Source organism: Siphateles boraxobius, unplaced genomic scaffold, assembly GCF_051911475.1.
Source record: "Siphateles boraxobius isolate OS27281-9 unplaced genomic scaffold, OSU_SipBor_1 1, whole genome shotgun sequence".
Taxonomy (NCBI): domain Eukaryota; kingdom Metazoa; phylum Chordata; class Actinopteri; order Cypriniformes; family Leuciscidae; genus Siphateles; species Siphateles boraxobius.
Window position 1 is genome coordinate 9159361 of NW_027508699.1, and position 20842 is coordinate 9180202.

Here is a 20842-nt window from a genome sequence, read left to right on the forward strand (position 1 = left end):
ATGTTTAGTCAGAATAGACATTTCCAGATTATGAACATATTTACAGTGTTTTGAATATTATAATAAATAAATCTAAATATAAGTATCACCTGAGTAGTAGGATATTGCATTAAACAGTGGGAGTATTGCACTTAAAGGCATATGCCTTGGGAGGCGTGTTAACTGTTCAGAAGGGAAATGGCCTGTGGGAAGAAACTGTTCCTGTGCCGAGATGTTCTTGTGGCCAGTGATCTAAGTCTCCGTCTTGACGGTAACCGTTCAAACAGGTGGTGACCAGGGTGAGTGGAGTCTGTGATGATTTTACCTGCTCTCTTCCTCACTCTGGAAGAGTACAGGTCCTGGAGGGATGGCAGGGGGGCACCAATGATCCTCTCCGTAGTCCGGACTGTCCGTTGTAGTCTCCTGATGTCTGATTTGTTAGCTGAACCAAACCAGACAGTGATGGATGTGCATAAGAAAGACTCGATGACGGCTGAGTAGAACTGAATCAGCAGCTCCTGTGACAAGTTGAACTTCCTCAGCTGGCGAAGGAAGTACAGTCTCTGCTGGGCTTTTTTTAGAATTGAGTCAATGTAATTGTCCCACTTCAGATCCTGAGAGATGGTAGTGCCCAGGAACCTGAATGACTCCACTGCTTCCACAGTGCTGTTCATGAGGGTGAGTGGGGGGAGTGCTGAGCTGTTCCTCCTGAAGTCCACGATCACCTCCACTGTTTTGAGCGTGTTCAGCTCAAGGTTGTTGTAACTGCACCAGACAGCCAGCTGTTCAACCTCCAGTCTGTAAGCAGACTCGTCACCGTTCCGGATGAGACCGAAGACAGTGGTGTCGTCTGCAAATTGCAGGAGCTTGACAGAGGGGTCTTTAGAAGTGCAGTCATTAGTGTACAGGGAGAAGAGCAGTGGGGAGAGAACGCACCCTTGAGGGGCGCCAGTGCTGGTGGTGAGAGTCCTGGATGTGTGTTTCCCCAGTCTCACTCGCTGCTGCCGGTCCGTCAGGAAGCTGGAGATCCACTGACAGATCGAGGATGGTATGGAGAGCTGGGTCAGTTTGGCTGTGAGAAGATCAGGCATGATGGTATTGAAGGCTGAACTGAAGTCCTCAAAGAGGATCCTTGCATAAGTCCCAGGTCTGTCGAGATGTTGCAGGATATAATGCAGTCCCATGTTGACTGCATCATCCACAGACCTGTTTGCTCTGTAAGCAAACTGAAAGGGATCCAGCAAGGGTCCAGTGATGTCCTTCAGATGGGCCAACACCAGTCTTTCAAACGACTTCATAACCACAGACGTTAGAGCGACAGGTCTGTAGTCATTAAGTCCAGTGATTTAGGTCGGAATAAGATGAACCAAACAGTGATCAGAGAGCCCTAAAGCTGCTCGTGAAACGGAGTGATACGCATTCCTTATTGTGGTGTAACAGTGGTCCAGTATATTACTGTCTCTGGTGGGACATGTAACGTGCTGTCGGTATTTTGGTAGTTCACGGGAAAGATTTGCTTTGTTAAAATCCCCAATAATTATTAGAAGAGAGTCCGGGTGCCTTTGTTCCGTTTCAGATATTTGTTCAGCCAGCTGTTGTAGCGCCGCACTCACGTACGCGTCTGGAGGGATGTAAACATTCACGAGAATGAAAGAGGAAAACTCCCGTGGCGAGTAGAAAGGTTTGCAATTAATGAAATGGGTCTCTAAGTTAGGAGAGCACATCTTGTTCAGTGTTGTTATATCTGAACACCAATTTTCGTTAATGTAGAAACACAATCCACCACCTCTCGTTTTACCCATTAGCTCCGCGATGCGATCCGCTCGGAACAGCTGGAGCCCGGCAGATGTATTGCGTTGTCCAGTATGGCTTCACTCAGCCAGGTTTCAGTGAAGCACAGAGCAGCAGAGTTAGCAAAAATCCTTGTTAATCCTTGTGAGGAGAAGTAGTTCCTCCATTTTGTTAGGAAGGGATCGGAGGTTCGCAAGATGAATGCTGGGGAGTGCAGTGCGCAGGCCGCGCTCGCGGAGTTTAACCAGCGCGCCGGCACGCTTCCCGCGTTTGCGTCTGACCGCGCGTTTGAACAACAACGCTGCACCTCCGACGAGAATGTCCAGCAAAACGTCTGAATAATCAAAAACTGTATAGTTTTCTGGGTTTGTGAAAACTATACAGAAAACTGTATAGAAACTGTATGAAAACTGTATAGAAAACTATACAGTTTTCACAGTTTTCATTCATCTCCTCCCTGGCTCCTCCTTCGTCCTGGGTTTCCCGTCTGCCAGTTCTGCATCCTCCTCCCAAGCCCCCGCCCATTCTCCTCTTGTTTCGTTGTTTGCACGAGGACAAGCCTACCAGGGGAGGGTAGGGGTAATGTCAAATCCTTGTCTTGTTTTGTTCTGTCTAGTCTTAGTTTTCATTGTCATTGTTTGGCGTAGTCCTAATCACTCATTTGTTGTGGGTTTCTAATTAAGTACTCACTTGTTCCCGGTTCCTTTATGTATTTAAGCCATTTGTTCCCTTTGTTCAGTGTTGTTTATGTTAGTGTGGTTGTGCTAAACTTTATTCCTGTGATCTCCTGCATGTTTTATGTTAACTTTTTGGATTTATTAAAGATCTCCTTCGTTTTTGTGCGAACACAATGTGACAGACATAATTTTTTTGTGTTAAATATTTTTATGCATCTCCAGCATATATATACATACACAAACATGCACACACACACACACACACATTTTAAAATTCTGATGAGTGTTCTGATGAATGAACACAGAACTGGCTATTTTTAAATCCATTAACTCTTTTATAGTTATGCCTTAAAGCTGTAACTTTAGCTAACTTAGTGTTTTTTGTTTTGTTTTTGTTTTTTGGATGAAGGGCAGAAATAACCTCACTCCTCTTCTCTTCTCCTCTAGCTGGATGAAGAAACCCAGATGTGGGGTGCCAGACCAGCTTGAGGGCAAATCTGGATCCCGCAGGAAGAAGCGTTATGCACTAACTGGACAGAAGTGGCAACGCACACACATCACATACAGGTTAGAGAGAGACATGATGTCTCTGTTAGTGCGCATGACCTAACAATTTGAGCTATAAATATAGCTCAGACAAGATCTAAATGTATAACAGCTCTCTAAATAAGTTTTTTTAAAGTGTATAGTATACCCATTTACATGATTATTTTTATGATATTTATTTTCCATAAGGATATTATGGACACAACAAAAATGAAGGTATTTTTTTCAAATAAAAAAAATAATTCTGTAATTATTTAATCACCTTTATTTTGGTCCAAGTGCATATGATGTTCTGCTGGCACTTTACAATAAGGCCCTATTAGCTAACATTAGTTAATGCATTAAACTAACAAACATTAAATAAGAAAGAGCAATACATTTGTTACAGTCTTTATGAATCGTTGATAACATTACTTAAAGTAAACCATGTTAGCTAACGTCCATTAAATAATATTAATGTAAATCATGTCATGATCCAGCCTTCTTCCCCTTGATTTTCCCTAGTCTTGAGGCTGGATCATTACAGACCCATGTTTTTTGTACAAGCACATGGCCTTTTGTTTTGGCCATGTGCTTGTGTTGTCTCGTTACGTAACCCCGCCCCCTTGTTACCCTCGTCTTGTCATTATTGTCTAGTCAGTTTCACCTGTTCCTGTAATTAGTGTCTCCCTTATATGCCCCTTGTGTTTGCTGTCCGGTGTCGGTTCATTGTGATTTCTACCTGTGTGTTAACTTTCCTGTGAGTAACTTGTGAGAGTTTTTGTCTGGTGAATTACTGATCCTGTTTCTGTGGTTAGTTTATGTCTAGTTTGTCAGTCCTAGTCTAGTTTAGTCTGGTCTAGTCTTGTCATTTCTTTTGCTGTTCATGTTTTGCCCCCTCGTGGGTTTTGTTTTCTCTGTTTTCTGTCTATAATAAACTTTTTGTCACTGCATCCTGTCTGCGCCTGGGTTCACCTTCCACCGTCATAAAGGAAAAGACAAGACTGACTGCGACATTGACACAAACAAACAAAACATGACAAAAAACAGCAAAGGCATACATGAAAAAACAATGACAAGGTTGGGATGACACAATACAAATAACAAATACGGGAGGGGGGGCGGAGGGACATGAGAGATCATGGGGGATTGTCCAGTGTGCATAGGTGGAGGAACGTGAGAGTTCATGGGGGATTGTCCAGGGTAAATAGGAATGCTGGGGTTCTTAGGTCCACGGGATGAGGGCTGGGGACAAGGAATCAGGGCAGGCTTGGACGGGGACACATGAGGAAAAGTCTTGGGGCAAACAGTCCGGGGTTTAGTGGTGACAGGGGTGACCGGGGATTCAGAGGTTGGGTGACAGTGGGAACCGCTGCAGCTGGCTGAGGAGCGAAGACATGGGGTGTGGCAGGTGGTGAAGGATCGAAAGGAAGGCGCTGCGTCTGGCTGTAAAGCTTGGACAGGATCCGCGTTCTCAAAAACAGAACCGGAGCCTTAACTCTCCGAAGCAGACTCCTAACCAGCACTCTCCATCGCCGGCTCAGAAACAAAGTTATCTGCAGTAGTCCCGGAGACAGCCTTCTCTGCAGCAGGCCTCGAAACAGCGCTCTCTGCGGGAGACTTGGAAACAGCGCTCTTCGTGGGAGACCTGGAAACCGCACTCTCCTCAGCTGTGGGTATAGGACTTGAGGACATGACAGGAATCTCAAGGATTTTGACTAGACAAGACAGATAGTCAGACAAAGTTTTGGCAGCAACGACGACAGGCATCTCTTGACAAGCAGAAACTGCTTGCAGAACCTTCCTAGCGGCAAGATTGGCTGCAACTCTCTCAGCAGGTACTGGGACAGCGCTTGCAGTAGAGGGCCCTGGGATTGCGCTTGCAGCAGCGGGCTCGGGGACAGCGCTTGCAGCAGCGGGCTCGGGGACAGCGCTTGCAGCAGCGGGCTCGGGGACAGCGCTTGCAGCAGCATGTTCTGGACCAAGCAGAAACGAAGGACGGGAGGCTCCCTTCCTCCTCTTCTTCCTAGGTCGCGGTGCAGAGGCCGTTGGCGGACTGGTGAGTGGTTGGGGAACCATGGCGGGATCTGTGTCTGGGGTTGGAAGATCAGTCTCTAGGAGGGCTGATTCCATCACGGAGGACTCTGATGCTGACTCCCAAGAGGTCCGTCTCCCTCGCTTGCCGAGTAGACCTTCGGGTCCGGATGATGTCTCGGGAGTGGAAGTGGGAAGCTTGATTCCCCTGGGAAACAACACCTTGGACACAACCCTCCGGAATCACTGGCAACTTGAATGGTGGTGATGACAAGAAGGACCCCCGGGACTCTCTCCTCGATAAACAATCCACCATATCAGCAAACGAATGGCAAACCAGCCTCTCCCGTTCAGCCAGGGGTGGAGGAGAGTTGAGACCCCCAATGAGGTAGCGTTTTAGGAGGACATCAGGCAGGTAAAACCTCCTCTTGTTGGCGAACCGGGCATACTCCCTCAATGATAGCTCTCCCTGGGAGGGAATCGGGAGTTTGCCCCTCTTAGAGTCAGCGATGGACCTGTGCCACCAATCCTTAAGATCATAAGGGTTATGCTTGACATAAGAGGACGTAATGTCTGCTGGGTTCGGTCTTGGTCGGTTCATTCTGTTATGACAGTGGAAGGTGAACCAAGGCGCAGACAGGATGCAGTGACACAAAGTTTATTATAGACAGAAAACGGAGAAAACAAAACCCACGAGGGGGCAAAACATGAACAGCAAAAGAAATGACAAGACTAGACCAGACTAAACTAGACTAGGACTGACAAACTAGACATAAACTAACTACAGAAACAGGATCAGTAATTCACCAGACAAAAACTCTCACAAGGTACTCACAGAAAAGTTAACACACAGGTAGAAATCACAATGAACCGACACCGGACAGCAAACACAAGGGGCATATAAGGGAGAGACTAATTACAGGAACAGGTGAAACTGACTAGACAATAATGACAAGACGAGGGTAACAAGGTGGCGGGATTACGTAACGAGACAACACAAGCACATGGCCAAAACAAAAGGCCATGTGCTTGTACAAAAAACATGGGTCTGTCATGATCCAGCCTCAAGACTAGGGAAAATCAAGGACAAGAAGGCCGGATCATGACAAATCAAACCATATGTTTATTTTCCATAATGATATTAATGAAAACAAATGTAATAATTGGAATTTCAATCCATATGAAATGCATATTTGTATGTTACAATTATTATTCAATATACATCGACAGTCTTACATAAGCGTGTATGTTTTAACATTACGTCCCTGTTGGGCGGAAACATTGCATGTCCAACTGCTACTTTTCAAGAAAGGGAAAAAACACTGTATTTTTTTAAATAATTAAACACTGTCGGAGCATCTGAAATCACATACTGTCTGAGTAGTGACCATAAATTAAAATTTACCGTATTCAAAGTATGTTCTATAGTATGAATGTGTGTATGAATTTAATCCAAATTTATATCCGCAATGTTGTTACTGTCACGTGACCTACCAGCACCAGTTGCGTCGCTTCACCGTCATTCATAAATCCTCTTCCGTGGCCTCATGGGATAGTAAAGTGTCCATCGAATATATCTCGGCAGAAGTAGTAGGTCATCGGGGGACTTTTCGCCTACTGTTATTCGAATACTATGAATTTGGGAATACTACTCTGTTGGTGTACATACTTTGGACTTACTGCTCTGTTGGCGTACTTCACATATTATATAGGGAAGTATTCGCGATGGTGTAAAGTATTTGAGTTATTGTAATTAGTTACTGTACTTAACTGAGAATCAAAGATATTAGCAACTTTTACTCTCTACTTTACTGCATTTTTTAATTGAAGTATATGAAACTCTTTAATGTAATATTTGTGATGAGTGATGTTACTATTTTGCATTTTTATTTCTGCTACACAAGAAGTGATATCACTATCTACAGGGCATTGGACGTACTAAAACTTATGCGTTTTGTCCTTACTCATCCAAACTTGTCATCAAGGCTACTTTACGTGAATGCGAGTGTATTAGCAGGTAGTTGTCATTTGGCCAAAATTTTTTTAACAGAAGTTTCCTCAGGAATCACTTAAAATAGGTGGACTGTAACTTTAAAGCTGCAGTCAGCAAGTCTGGCAGATTGAGGGGACTTACTGTAGACAACATTTTCTAAATTTTCTGCTCGTCAGTGCGTGTATGTTGTAATGTGCGCGAGGGTGGAGGGGGGATCTGTGGCGTGTACACGAACTGTGATTGACAGTCAGATCTCACACAGCCCTGCGCTGATTGGACCAGAAGAACCGGGAGCGGTGGATTTTTGCAAAACAAATAACAGGCTCTAGGTGGAGGTAGAAGCGCGGGTTTTTTTCTAAAACCGGCTGATTTATGTTGTTCTGTCAAAGCATAGTGTCGGTTTCAGTGAATATGATCAAAAAAATCTTGCCGACTGCAGCTTTAAATAAAGTTAAGGCTAAAAGGTTTGGTTACTATTATTTGAGATGAGGAACAGTTTAATGAACCTTGATCAACCAACACCTAATAGTTTGGAACAGCAGACGTCCCTTAAATCATCCCGTCTCGGCCATCCTACAGTGGATCCTGCACTCCAATGAAGACACAGCACACAGCCAAGCATATAATAACCTCCAGCATTTACTCTTTAACCTTCAAGAAACATATTTGAATTCCCTGAAGATTACCTTCTAAAGGGCTCGGAGGAAATAGAGTGTTCTCTCACCTCAATTTAGACTTTCCAGGTTACAGCGGACGATAACGGAAATGATTTATTCAAATCCTGTTTTTTTTAATTGATGGGCCACCTATGCAAATGGAATGTAAATGAAGACAGGCTTGGCAGTGAGTGACTGGCTTCTATAGAGAAAAGTCAGCTGAGATTTTCAGGGCCTCTCAGTCTGTTAGAAGAAGATAAAGACTTCAATGTGGGGAATTCAGCAAAGATGCCAGTCTAAGGGCAGTCGGTGAAATTCACTTTGGAAATGAAAATATACTCTCTCTTCTGTGATATTAACAAATCATAATGGTGAGGGTCTTTTACTATGATATTTGATAGCGGTGGATTTTGATCAGTGGGAAGGTTTTGATGTTAATATCTGATTAAACGGAAAAAAAAAATTATTCTCACAATGACACCATCTCAAATCACCCCATTAATAGCACGCATGAAACGAAGATTTGCTAAAGATAATACAAGCACTCTAGTAGAGACAAACTCCTCCTGGTACCAGAAGAAACTGCAACATAACCCTTTACATTTCTTACAATATTATGCTTAATGCAACTACTTTAACCATTTAGTAATAAAGTGAACTATCCGGCATGGGAATTGGTTGTTCTAACAAGGATGTTACACACAACAGCCTCTAGCTTCAGTTGCTAGTGCGCCTCTTCAGTTGCTAGAGGCCAGGGGAGGGAGGTCTACTTGTACAGCTCTTACTAGCGGGCCTCCGTCACAGCTTTAGGGATTTTTTAAAGTTTACTCAACTGGAAAATATAGTTATATCAGCTTACATTTGGTCTGTGCTTTCAGCGAACATATAAGCTTTATATATTAAAAAGTAATCATGATGTATACTCGTGGATCCAAGCATTTGAGGCTAAACTAAATTAGGAAATTAAAAAAAGTAACTGAAAGTTTATTTCTCACAATTGCAAGCATATATTTCACAATGTCTTTATTTCTTGCAATTATGAGTTAATAGCTCGCACAAAAAAAAGAAAAAAGTCTTGCAATTGCGAGGAAAATGTCAGAATTACCTTTTTATTTGTTTTCCTTAGTCGAAACAAGCTTCCATAATATCGCATTACTGATGTAAAATGCTATTTTGGCAGGCTTTAGACTAAACAACTTAAATTTTTCTAACTCATGTATCAGTTAATTTGTCGATTTATGTAATGCCAACTTTTTTTGCATAACTTTTAAAAGTTTGTCTGACAAAATGGAATTTGCTTAAATCACAACTAAAAATGTATATTTTAGATCCTTATAGAAATTAAAATGGATACTTCAGCCAAATGTTTTTATTTGTAATCATTTAATCATTCCTCATGCTGTTCCAAATGTAGTGTTAATTTTTGCTAGAGAGTTCAAGTCCACTGCTAAATAACCACTGTTTGTTTTTCTAGCATTAAAAATGTGACTCCCAAAGTGGGAGCACGAGAAACACATGAAGCCATTCGCCGGGCGTTCGACGTATGGCAAGGCGTCACGCCGCTACGCTTTGAGGCCGTGCCCTACAGTGCTCTGGAGAGCGGCAAACGCGACGTCGACATCACCATCATCTTTGCCTCTGGTTTCCATGGTGACAGCTCTCCTTTTGATGGAGAAGGAGGCTTCCTGGCACATGCTTATTTCCCAGGGCCGGGCATTGGGGGCGACACACATTTTGACTCAGATGAACCCTGGACGCTGGGCAACCCAAACCATGATGGTGAGAGAACGGCAGGTTAGGCCACATTTTCAATTTCAACACTTAACAAACAATCCAGTTGCCATTTCAGCAGAAATGCAAATGTGACAGAGCAGCTAAATCTTTAATGGCATCTGGAGACTTTTACAAGCACCACTGAAAAATAAATGACTTTAGGAAGTGTTATAGCTAAAACCAACACCAATTCTGCAAAACAAGACTCACTTAAAGTAATTAGTGCTATAATTTACAGGCTGAAATTAGTGTTTTAATGAACTGCCATTTGTAGCTTTTTACATATTAAGGTGGAGAAATCACTAAACTGCTGCACCACCTGTTCGTAGTATCTCAATGGGGGATTTTCTAAGCAGTTTAAGCAGCCACTAAATGTACTCAAGCTATTAGTAAAGTATGTAATTTGCTAACACCAATAAAGTTCTAAGTGTTAACGTTAGTTGATGCATAGCAGCATAGGTATCATGAACATTACTTTTACAGCCATATTTATGATCATTGGCAGGGCAGAGTAATAGCAGTGAATTCTGAACACATTTTGTTTTACAGACCCCAAGTTACCACAGACCAAATCTAAAATTCACATCAACACTGTTTCTGAACTCGATGAAATGCCTACTTTGTAGTCTTCCAGGAATGAACACATCACAATATTAATCATTAAAATAATTCCTGCCCGAGCCATATGCAAGTGCCTGGACATTTCCAAAACACGCTTGAAGCAGTTAACTTACCACAACACACTGGTCCACAGCCAATTAGAGTGCTTGTGCTTACCGGAAGGAGTGGCTTCATAGAGACAGGAACTGAACAGAGCGTTACTAACAGACTGTGAAGAGAGTTGCTGCAACAATGTCAAATATGTGAAAAATAATGTTTTTTATTCTTCTGAACATTCAAGCATGAAACCCTATCCTAGTATACACCAAAGACATATAAAAATAAAATAACTGGTTTCTATTTTAACATATTTTTTAAAAGTAAAATTTTTCCTGTGATGCAAAGCAACTCGGGTTACGAATGTAACCATGGTTCCCTGAGAAGAGGAACGAGGCACTGCATCCTAGGATGCTAATTGGGAATGCCTCTGGCATGACCGGTGTCTGAAGCACGACAATATCATTGGCCGGCGACAGCCTATAACGTCACTACTGGTATGACCAGAGTATAAATAGGGTGCCTGTAGTACATGTCATCCACTTCTTGTCTGAAGGAGACATGGGCAGGCATGCCTGAAGCATGGCAAAGGGACACAGTGTCTCCCTTCTCAGGGAGCCATGGTTACATTCGTAACCCGCGTCATTCCCTGTCGAATGGGAACTTGCACTGCATCCTAGGCACTAATGGGGAACGAATGCCCACGAATCCTGAAGGAATGAGTGACGAATTGCTGACATAAGTCAGTGAACGGAATGGATCCGGAGTCACCGTCCTAGCAGTGCTCACCAGCGGTCATCGTGACTCCGTTCCCTAGGGCCAGACACCCTTGCTACATAGAGCTTAACTCACGGCCTGGTATTCAAAGAATACCTTAAACTGAATATGGCCAAGGATATAAATATATATCCGGCCTCAGCATGACGACTCTCTAAAGTGAGAGGAAGCTTAGCAATGCCAACTTGAAGACAATTAACCAGGGATGATCCAAAAAGAGCCTAGAACCAAATCCATAGCCTCCATGAAGATAGGTTTCAGATAATAACCATCTATAGCGAGGAAACCTAACTTCGCTCTGCGCTAAAAGACCACCTCACCAAGGAGTCTCATAGAGAGCCACACAACTTGGACCGGTTATGTAATGCGGAGCTCTGGGGAGCGGAGGTCTCAGCATGACAACTCTCTAAAGCGAGAGGAGACCTAGCAACGCCAACCTTGAAGACATTTAACCAGGGAGGCTCAACAAGAGCCTACAGCCCAGTCTACTGCCTCCAAGGAGCGCTCAGAGCAGAGGCTTCAGCATAATGACCCTCTATAGCGAGAGGAAGGCTAGCTATGCTCTACACTAACCAAGTGTACTCACCTCACCAAGGAGGCTCACAGAGATGAAGTCTGAGATGAAGTATGCTGAAGTCACAGCAAGCTCATTACAGGGAGCGGAGGACCTTGCCCATAACAGGGAAGGTTCTATTCCATGCTCATCCTAAATGACCAATGGGAGCTACCAGCTAAGGCTAGTTACAACCATTGTAAAACCTGTAAAATGATTTGGTCTCTATAGGCTCCAGCACTTTGAGGTGCCGTACAACAGGAGTGGTTCGCCCAAGGCAAACAGAGACCAGAAGAGCTCCCAGCAATTCTTGGTCGCAGATCAAAAGAAAGTATAAGGGGGCTAGGGAAAAGTGCTAGCTGCACCATTATAAATCCTCAACTGAGACTCCAGCAACAAACTGAGCTCTCTCATCGGGAATTGGGAATCCTACTATTGAAAACTACCATGAAAACATTGCCATCAAGGGGAGCCAGCTGAGGGCTAGCTGCGACCACTCTGAAACAATGTCTTCGTAGGATCTCAAAAACTCTAAACACTCCTAAAGGTGCCTTACGACCAAGAAGGGTTCACAATCTGGAGCGAAAACCCACTTACTGTCGGGTTCTCGAGATCAATAGAGCTCATCCCAAAACTGTAAGACACTTCAAGACCCGACTCAGGGGGAGGGTTCTGTGCTTCAGTCAAACCCGAAGAAAAACGGAATGAACAGTCACTTTTTTAAACAGTAAATGTATAAATAAGTGTTAGATTTTGTATGGTCTGTGCTAACTTGAGATCTGTAAAAATGTTTTCTGGGAGATGGTACAGATCAAATCTAATGATCATTGCTTTAATTGGTATCTCTGTTCATGTATTTTTGCATTCACTTCCATTACTTTGCCCTGTTGAAGCATTACAACACATTTTTATTAATTTTACTACAGACATGACAGCTTTCTATAACTGCCTATAGAATCATGTGGTAAACTGGATTCTACCGGTTTCTCAAACTTTTCTAATGATCATGGTAATAAATGGTGGTCATATATCCAGACATATATCCATGTGATGTAGTCAAGCGCACAGTCCCTATAAAACCGGCCTGCGAGATGGGCCATGTAAATAGTGTTCAGCACATTTTTGATTCATGGTATGATTTTCTTTAGTGAATCAGGTGCTAAAACAAGGCAGGTAAACAATGCTATCATTGATCTCAATTGATTCTTAAGTTATTCTCAAATTATTCTTCCCTGAATAAATCTGTGTGCGCGCGTGTTCATGTTTGTGTGCATGTCAGGTGTCAGCTTTGTTTGATATGTAGTATTTGCATTACGGTTGCGCCCATTAAATGAGAGGTAATCAGATCCATCTCTTCACTGCGAGCCGCACTTAGAGGCACTCAGCTTTAATTACCTGGGCCGACTGGATGCAGAGAGCTTTTAAGATGCTCATCTCCTTTCACAAAATGTCTCAGTCGAGACAGTAATGAATGGCTGCGAATACATTCGCTACTGGCATTTTTTACTGCCGCCTGCACTCTTCGACTGTTTGTTTTGCTGCCATCTCTGATGTTACACGTGCCTGGCATAATAGCTTCCTGTGGTTTCAGCCAGGCTTCATTAGAGTCACCACAGTCCATATGGACAACACTGTGGTTTTCTTTATGTTAAGGCTGATTGCCATCAGCATGTAATATAAAATAACCAGCAATTAGGGGATTATTTTTGATGAGTCATTTGGAAAGCCTCCACAACATTCACTCACTGTTACTAGATCTGTTTTGTGACGGGTCAGTCAAGATGACAAGATGACCCTTTACACAAAGTGCAAAAAAAAAGATAGTTTACCCAAAAATTCTACATCACATACTTTTCCACCAAGATGTTCTACACCTGTATGACTTTCTTTCGTGAGTGCAACACAAAATGAGATAAGACAACTGCTCCTTTGGTCACCTTTTATGTTAAATATTTTTATATTAAATACATTTTATATTAAAAGTGTCATAACAATAGTCCATATGACATGTGTGATTCTATATTGTTTTGAAACCAAAAGACAGCTTTTGTGAGAGAAAAAGATCTGAAATTCCAGTCTGTTCAGATCTGTACACTTTATATAGCACATTTTTAAAAATAGCAATTGTTACGGAAATAATATATTAAAATATTATACTTAAGTGCCAACTGTGTGTAATGTTTTCGGACAGATTTATTGCTTGTTTGCAATTAAATCCAAATTTATTACAGTTTAAATCCATATTTAAATGAACTTTAGAGTGCTTTTGACCCACTTACTATAAGTAAGTAGGATCATCTTTATATGTAATTTCATAGTTACTTCTATATTGTCTTTGAAATATGGTAATGGTTTACTGCCAAATGTCATGGCAAGCATTTGTGGTAAACTAAAATATACTTTAATGTAATTTCGATTGAAACATGTATGTCATGCATGTCAATTTATTTGTAATTGCACATTTGTAATGATGAAGTTGCAATTTAGTACAATTAAAATATATTAACTTATGTAATATAGAATAACACACTACAGTTGAAATGATAATTATGATACTTTACATGTGCTTTAGTATGTTAGGCAACACAGTCATCAACATGTGTACTTTTTCATTCAAATTGAATATAAATAATATAAAATATAAATATATTTAATATAAAATAATTACAAAGTGTGTCTCTTTTTGAAAATACACTTTATTTTATTTATATTATCTGCCAGTACAGTTTTCAAAAACATACTTTTAATATTTTCCTTATACCACAAGTGAACATTCAAGACAATATTTTTGCTGAGAAAGATATCTTGCATAACATTTTCATCCTTCATTAGTTCAGGATGGAATATGTTTCCAGTTTTGTTGTATGATTTAAAGCAATGTGGGAACTGTTTTGCATTCTGTTTCCAAAGCTACCGTCTCTGTAAAAGCCCCCACACACCGTAAACTTGCACATTACAACATTAAGATGGATCTCAGGTCAAGCACTTGTGTAGTGACTCATAATGCCTGATGCTTTTCACAAATAAGAACAAAAGCATGACAAAACAACAACAACAACAACAACAACAACAACTACAAAAAAGCAAATCCTGTGAATTGTATTTTCACTGTTGTTTTCTACTCCTTAGGTAATGACCTGTTCCTTGTGGCGGTCCATGAGCTTGGTCATGCTTTGGGATTGGAACATTCGAATGATCCTACGGCTATAATGGCTCCATTTTATCAGTATATGGACACTGAGAGCTTCAAACTGCCTCATGATGATCTCCAGGGCATCCAGAAAATATATGGTGCGTTTAAACCTGTTAACAGCATTACTATTACTTTTTTTTTTTTTTTTTTTTTTTTTTTTTTTACAATTACTAGGACACATTTCTCCATATCCGAGGCATATCTTGCTGCCCAGGTTATTATAAAAACATGGTGGTGGGCTTATTTGATTTAGACCAGCCTAGCAACACCACAACAAACACCCATAATACTCAAACAACCACATAGCAACACACTAAAAACATGTTTATTAAAAAAGTTTCAATTTGTATTTTGTTACTAAACTTTCAAGGATTTAACAGAATTTTAACAGGCATAAGAAACACAAGCATATCCTTTTTGTAATGGTTTGCAAATATGTTAAATAAGGGACATTGAAAGTGATGTTATATTTTTGATCTATTGATTTATTCAAAGTTCAAGTTCAAGTTCATTTTATTTATATAGCACATTTACAACAGCCACTATGCTGAACAAAGTGCTTTACAGAACAACCATAAGAAAATAAAACATAACATAACATAAAAGCAATATACATAAAAGCAGCAAAAGCAGCAAAGCTAAGAGCAACCTTAGAACAGGAGTAGCAAAACAGAAATCAATTTGCTATAGAGAACAGGTAGGTTTTTAACAGAGGCACACTCCCCTCTACGCTTGAGTCTAACGCGGGGGACTACCAGCAGAGCCTGGTCGTGGGATCTTAGGCTTCTGGATGGAGTGTAAGGATGAACAAGTTCGGAGAGATAGGCAGGAGCTGTGTTATGTAGAGATTTAAAAACAAAGAGTAGAAACCTATTCTCTGTCAAACTGGCAGTCAGTGAAGAGATTTGAGAATCGGAGAGATGTGGTCATATTTGCGGCACTTATGAATAAGTCTGGCCGCAGCATTTTGGCCTAACTGAAGACAATTTGAGAACTTGATATACCGCAATATAAGGAAATGCAGTAATCTAGCCGGCACGTAATACATGCATGTCAAACAATGTCAGAACAGAAGCTTTTAGACCCACCCAAGTCTCTAGTCTAGCTAAAAGTGTAGGGTGGTCAATGGTATCAAAAGCTGTCGAAAGATCTAAGAGAACAAGAACCACAGTATCTCCAGAATCAGTAGAGAGATAAATATTGTTTAGCACTCTCAGGAGGGCGGACTCAGTGCTGTGAGCAGTCCTAAAACCAGATTAAAAAAAACTCATAGATACAATTATTTGACAAAAAGTGTAGCACAATTTTCTCCAATAGCTTAGAAATGAAAGGTAGTGAAAGCTTCTTGAGCAGAGGAGTGACGTAGCCACTTTAAGAGGAACAGAGACACTTGAGACACTTGTTGATAAGAGATACCATACCTGGCCCAACCGAATCAATGGTTCATTTAAAAAATATCGGGTGAATAATACCATTAGGACAAAATGAAGGTTTGAGCTTGATAGTCACGTCCTTCAGTGTCTGGAGGTTGATAGGATCAAAAACCTCCCAAAAACCAGAAACAAGTGACAAGATTTGGGGAACAGTTAAATTAGGGCAGAAGTCTTAATTTAGTGATTTTGTTAATAAAAAAATCTTTGTAAGTCTTCACATAGAGCATCTGAGGCAAAAGACAATGTGTTAACAGACGGATTTACAACTGATAAGCAGCTTTTGCAGACTTGGCAGCATTCTGGTATGATGTTAGAGAGTCTTTGAACATTTGGAATGAGAAAAGTAGCATGTCCCGTTTCCATTTGCGTTCAGCCTTTCTACAAATTTGTCGTTGGTGACGAGTGTCAGAGTTTTGCCACAGTTCACATTTTGGTTTGCACTAGTGAGGCTTAAGGGGAGCAGTCACATTTGCTACCTTAAGCCAGGCAGAATTTAAAAGGCTAAGATGTTTATCTGCATCCAGGTCAGATAATGGTTGATCCAACTGCAAGTGTGTGCATAGATCAGTAAAGCACAAATCGAAGTTTGTGCTAAACTGTGGAGAGTAGAACCGCGAAAATGTTACAGGTGCAATAGTGAGTTGAGAAACCTCCGGAAGAGAAAATAAAATAGGCTTGTGATCGGAGAGCAGAAAATCTGAGAACATAATATCAATGACATCGAGCCCATAAGATAGTACAAGATCCAACGTGTGGCCCTAAATATAAGTAGAGTTTTTGATCCACTGCGATAGATTAAAAGCATCTGTTAAATTAAGAAACTCCTGTGACAAGGAATTTGAGAGACAGCAAACGTGAATATTAAAAACGCCCACCAGTTGGAAGCGATCATAGTTTGTGGCAATATTGCCGATAAGCTCAGTAAATTGCTGTATAAAAATCCTTAGTAGAATGTGGATGGCAGTATATCACCCCTAGATAGACTGGGCCATTCCAGTCTTGTTGGAGAACTGAGCTTCAAAGCTGGGGAAGGCTGTTACAGGGACAAACCGGCAGTGTGAGAGTTATTTAAAATTGTTATTATCCCACCCCCGCGTCCATTTGGACGAGGAGAGTTAAAAAATGTACAGTTCGAGGGAACCAGTTCTAAGAAGGGAGTTAAATCAACAACCTTTATCCAGGATTCTGTGATGAACATAAAATCCAAGTTATGTGAAGAGTAGAAGTCATTTAATAAAAAGGTCTTATACACCACAGAGTGGGCGTTTATTAATGCCATCTTAGGTGGAGGAATAGTCACGTGAGATGAAGAGGCTTTTCTCAATGAGCACGGAAGGCATAGTGGTTCAAAGACATATTAAAAACTGCAATTTATACATACAATGACATACCTTTTATATGATGAGCATGTTTCACCATCCTGATGTCATGCTGAAGAAAAATGCCATTAAAAAGAAATAATTGATAAGAAAACCGTATGTATTTCCATTACTACTGGAGCTGCCAGTTTCAAGTGATTATAAAACAGCAAGAATAGACTATGCAAAAGCAGAAGCCCGTCCTGTGCACTCAGTGTCCGAATTCACTCACTTGTTTTCATTCACTCCTTCAAGTGAACTCTATTAATGGAGTAATGTAGGGAATAGTGAATGAGAGTACAGAGGGCACACTGCTAATGGTTAAGTCATTACATTTGTTGAAAATGGTATAATAGTTTTTCACAACCACATGAAATACAAAGTGTACATTTATTTGCCACATGTGTTTTCATCCAGATTTTGAAAAGAATTTTCCCTTTTCTTGACACTTATTTGTGATTTAAATTGTTCATTACTTCTGCAGGTCCTCCAGACAAAAACCCTCAGCCAACACGATTTCTCACGACCGCTACGCCTCCTCGCCTGCACCCACCGACTGACCCTCGAAAGCAGGACCGCCAGGGTCGCCCTCATCGCCCTCCGCAGAAGTCCAAACCCGCCCACCCCAACTCCAAACCCAACATCTGCGACGGAGGATTCAACACTCTGGCAATCCTCCGACAGGAGCTGTTTGTCTTCAAGGTATGATTAATGAACAGCTTCACTGAGAATTAGTGCCGTATAAATTGTGAGTTTCCTAACACCAGTGCGCTCTTATTAGGATCAGTGGTTCTGGAGGGTGCGAGATAATTCTGTGGTGCCTGGATACCCAATGCAAATAAGCTACTTCTGGAGAGGTCTGCCTCCCAAGATCGATGCTGTCTACGAAAACAGCGAGGGGAGATTTGTCTTCTTCAAAGGTAAGACGTTTCTCCTTCTGACTTTTAAATCTTACAGCCTAAATATAGATGTGAATATGTGAAGGAGAGGCCTTAGCTTTCAGGGTCTGTTAAAACTGTGGGAGTTTGTTTCTGCCAAGGTAATTGCGACGTTTTTCTCTCATAATTCTATTTCTGTCATGACAACTCTCTGAAAGATTGGCATGGCAAAGGATATGGCAATGTTAATGTATTGACGGAATAGATCTGCTACGCTGCTGCTGCTGCTGCTGCAGAGCAAGTACAGAGACTTGCTACTGTTAATACATTCACAGACATTACTGTGAGCAAGGAAGACATGTTGCTGTTGTTGCACATGTAACATACATGAAATAACTCCAGTAGCAGATCTATACAGGTGGAGCTGGGGAAGGTGGAGGGTTTCTGAAGCGCACTGCAGACTGCCAACAGCAAACAATGCTAAGTATTTGAATGATGAGCAGCAAGCTCATTGGCTGCTGATGCCACAGCAACCAATCAGCTGCGCTATGTACAGTAGATAACGATGTGATCGCTAACAAATTGAGTTAAGGACCTAACAGCTTGCGCCATCTAGAGTTTCATGACAGAATTTTTTCAGAGACAGAGTTTTTTCTCAAAATTCAGTTTATATCTCGCAATTCAGATTTTTTTTAACACAATTGCGAGTTTATATCTCACAGCTCTGACAGAAAAATTTCGAGATATAAATTCTCGCAATTCTAAGAAATAAAGTCAGAATTGCTAAAATTCTGAAAAGTCAGAAGTTTATATCTCACAATTACGAGTTTAAACCTTGTAATTCTGACCTCTTTTTTCTCACAATTGCAATTTATAAAGTCTGAATTGCGATGTATAAACTCACAATTCTGAGAAAAAACGTCAGAATTGTGAGACATTTTTTACGTTTTTATTCCGTGGTGGAAACAAGCATTCTTATAAAGCAGCTATAGTTGTCATCAGTTTTATTAGTTTTCAAATTATTATTATTATAAGAAGACAATGACATTTATTCAAACACTTTAGTCAATTTTTTCCATTTCTCCGTATTTCTGAAGGCAACCGGTTCTGGGTGTTTAAGGATACAACTCTGCAGCCCACATATCCTCAGAACATTTCTCTTTTTGGCAATGGAATGCCTACGCAGAGCATTGAAACAGCTGTTTGGTGGGAAGATGTGGCCAAAACCTACTTCTTCAAAGGCGATAGGTCAGTTTTATAGCTTCCAGGCACAGTGTACAATAGGACCCAGTGGATACCCCCTTCAATGGATTGTTCCATAACGTCTGTTTACTGTTACAGGTATTGGAGGTACAATGAGGACATGAGGACCATGGACCCTGGATATCCGAAACCTATTACTGTGTGGAAAGGCATCCCAGACTCTCCACAGGGAGCCTTTGTGGACAAAGCCAATGGTAAGTGTCACAGTGTCTGGTTGGTGTTCCCTGGGTATCCACTAGAGGTCCTCTTCCCCCACGGTGTCATTCACTTTAGGAACTGCATTCCCCACAATCCTTGTCTGTCTCATCATTGATTATCGCACGCAGCTGTTTTCACTCACCCTGTTAGTATCTGTGTATTTATACCCTGTCTGTTCAGTCATTGTCACGGAGTCTAGTTTTATGTCACCACACTTCCAAAGTCTGTATCTGCCCGTTTCTTGTTTTTGTCTTGTGTTTTGGATTGCCATATTAGATTTTTGACCATGCCTGGACTGGCTATGAGTACGGATTACCCTATAAATAAACACAGCAATTGGATCTCTCGTTTCTCGTGCGTGTATCGTGACAGAAGGAGTCCGTCACAGAAAGGATCCAGCAGTATGGGTTCCCGTATCCTTCCCCCAACCATGAAGAGGGAGAAGAGACAGCAGGGGCGAGGGCTGTCATCTGGTGAGTCAGAGCCTCGGATGACGCTGTTCGATTGCTGCGCGCTGTGGACCCGGGGAATGGAGGAGACCATGGCAGTCGGCGGTCAGTGGGGAGGAGGGTACCCCAGAACTGCGACTGGCAGCTCGTCTGCGACTCCAGCTGGATCGCAATCATTTAGAGGAACCCGGTTGGTCCGATTCTCAGGGAATCGTGGAGCCCATGGAGGGGAATGTGATGTCGCGGACACCAACATCGGTCTGCCGTCCAGTCACCCTTCAGCCAGGTTCCTGTGCACGTGGTTCCATCCAGCACAAAACCTTCACCGCTGGTTCCATCCAGCACAAAGCCCTCATCGCTGGTTGCGTCCAGCACAAGGCCATCACCGTGGGTTCCGTCCAGCACAAAGCCCTTACCGCCGGTTTTGTCCAGCATGAAGCCTTCGCCAATGGTTCCGTCCAGCGTAGGGCCTTCATCGATGGTTCCGTCCGGCCCAGAGTCTACACATCGCCGTCAGAGACTGTGGAGGAGGGGGAAGACCTCCAGCCGTCTTAAGAACCCGGAGGCCGTGCCCGAGCAGCCCGCCGTTTTTCCAGAGGTTGTACCAGAGACCGCTCACGTCACGTCTGCGGATCCAGAGACCGCTCACGTCAAG

The 20842-nt window shown here is 42.0% G+C and overlaps 1 protein-coding gene across 2 annotated transcripts in view; it reads left to right on the forward strand.

Annotated features, from left to right (window-relative positions):
* LOC143708499 (matrix metalloproteinase-16-like) overlaps window positions 1–20842 on the forward strand; it is a 47817-nt gene that overhangs the window by 20359 nt on the left and 6616 nt on the right. The window contains exons 3-9 of one of the 2 annotated variants that reach the window (XM_077200074.1): window positions 2895–3014; window positions 9130–9449; window positions 14545–14706; window positions 17884–18101; window positions 18181–18319; window positions 19375–19525; window positions 19619–19734. In XM_077200074.1, the coding sequence (XP_077056189.1) occupies window positions 2895–3014; window positions 9130–9449; window positions 14545–14706; window positions 17884–18101; window positions 18181–18319; window positions 19375–19525; window positions 19619–19734 (1226 nt within the window). The remainder of the gene's footprint in view (window positions 1–2894; window positions 3015–9129; window positions 9450–14544; window positions 14707–17883; window positions 18102–18180; window positions 18320–19374; window positions 19526–19618; window positions 19735–20842) is intronic. The other variant, XM_077200075.1, reaches the window with a different exon arrangement.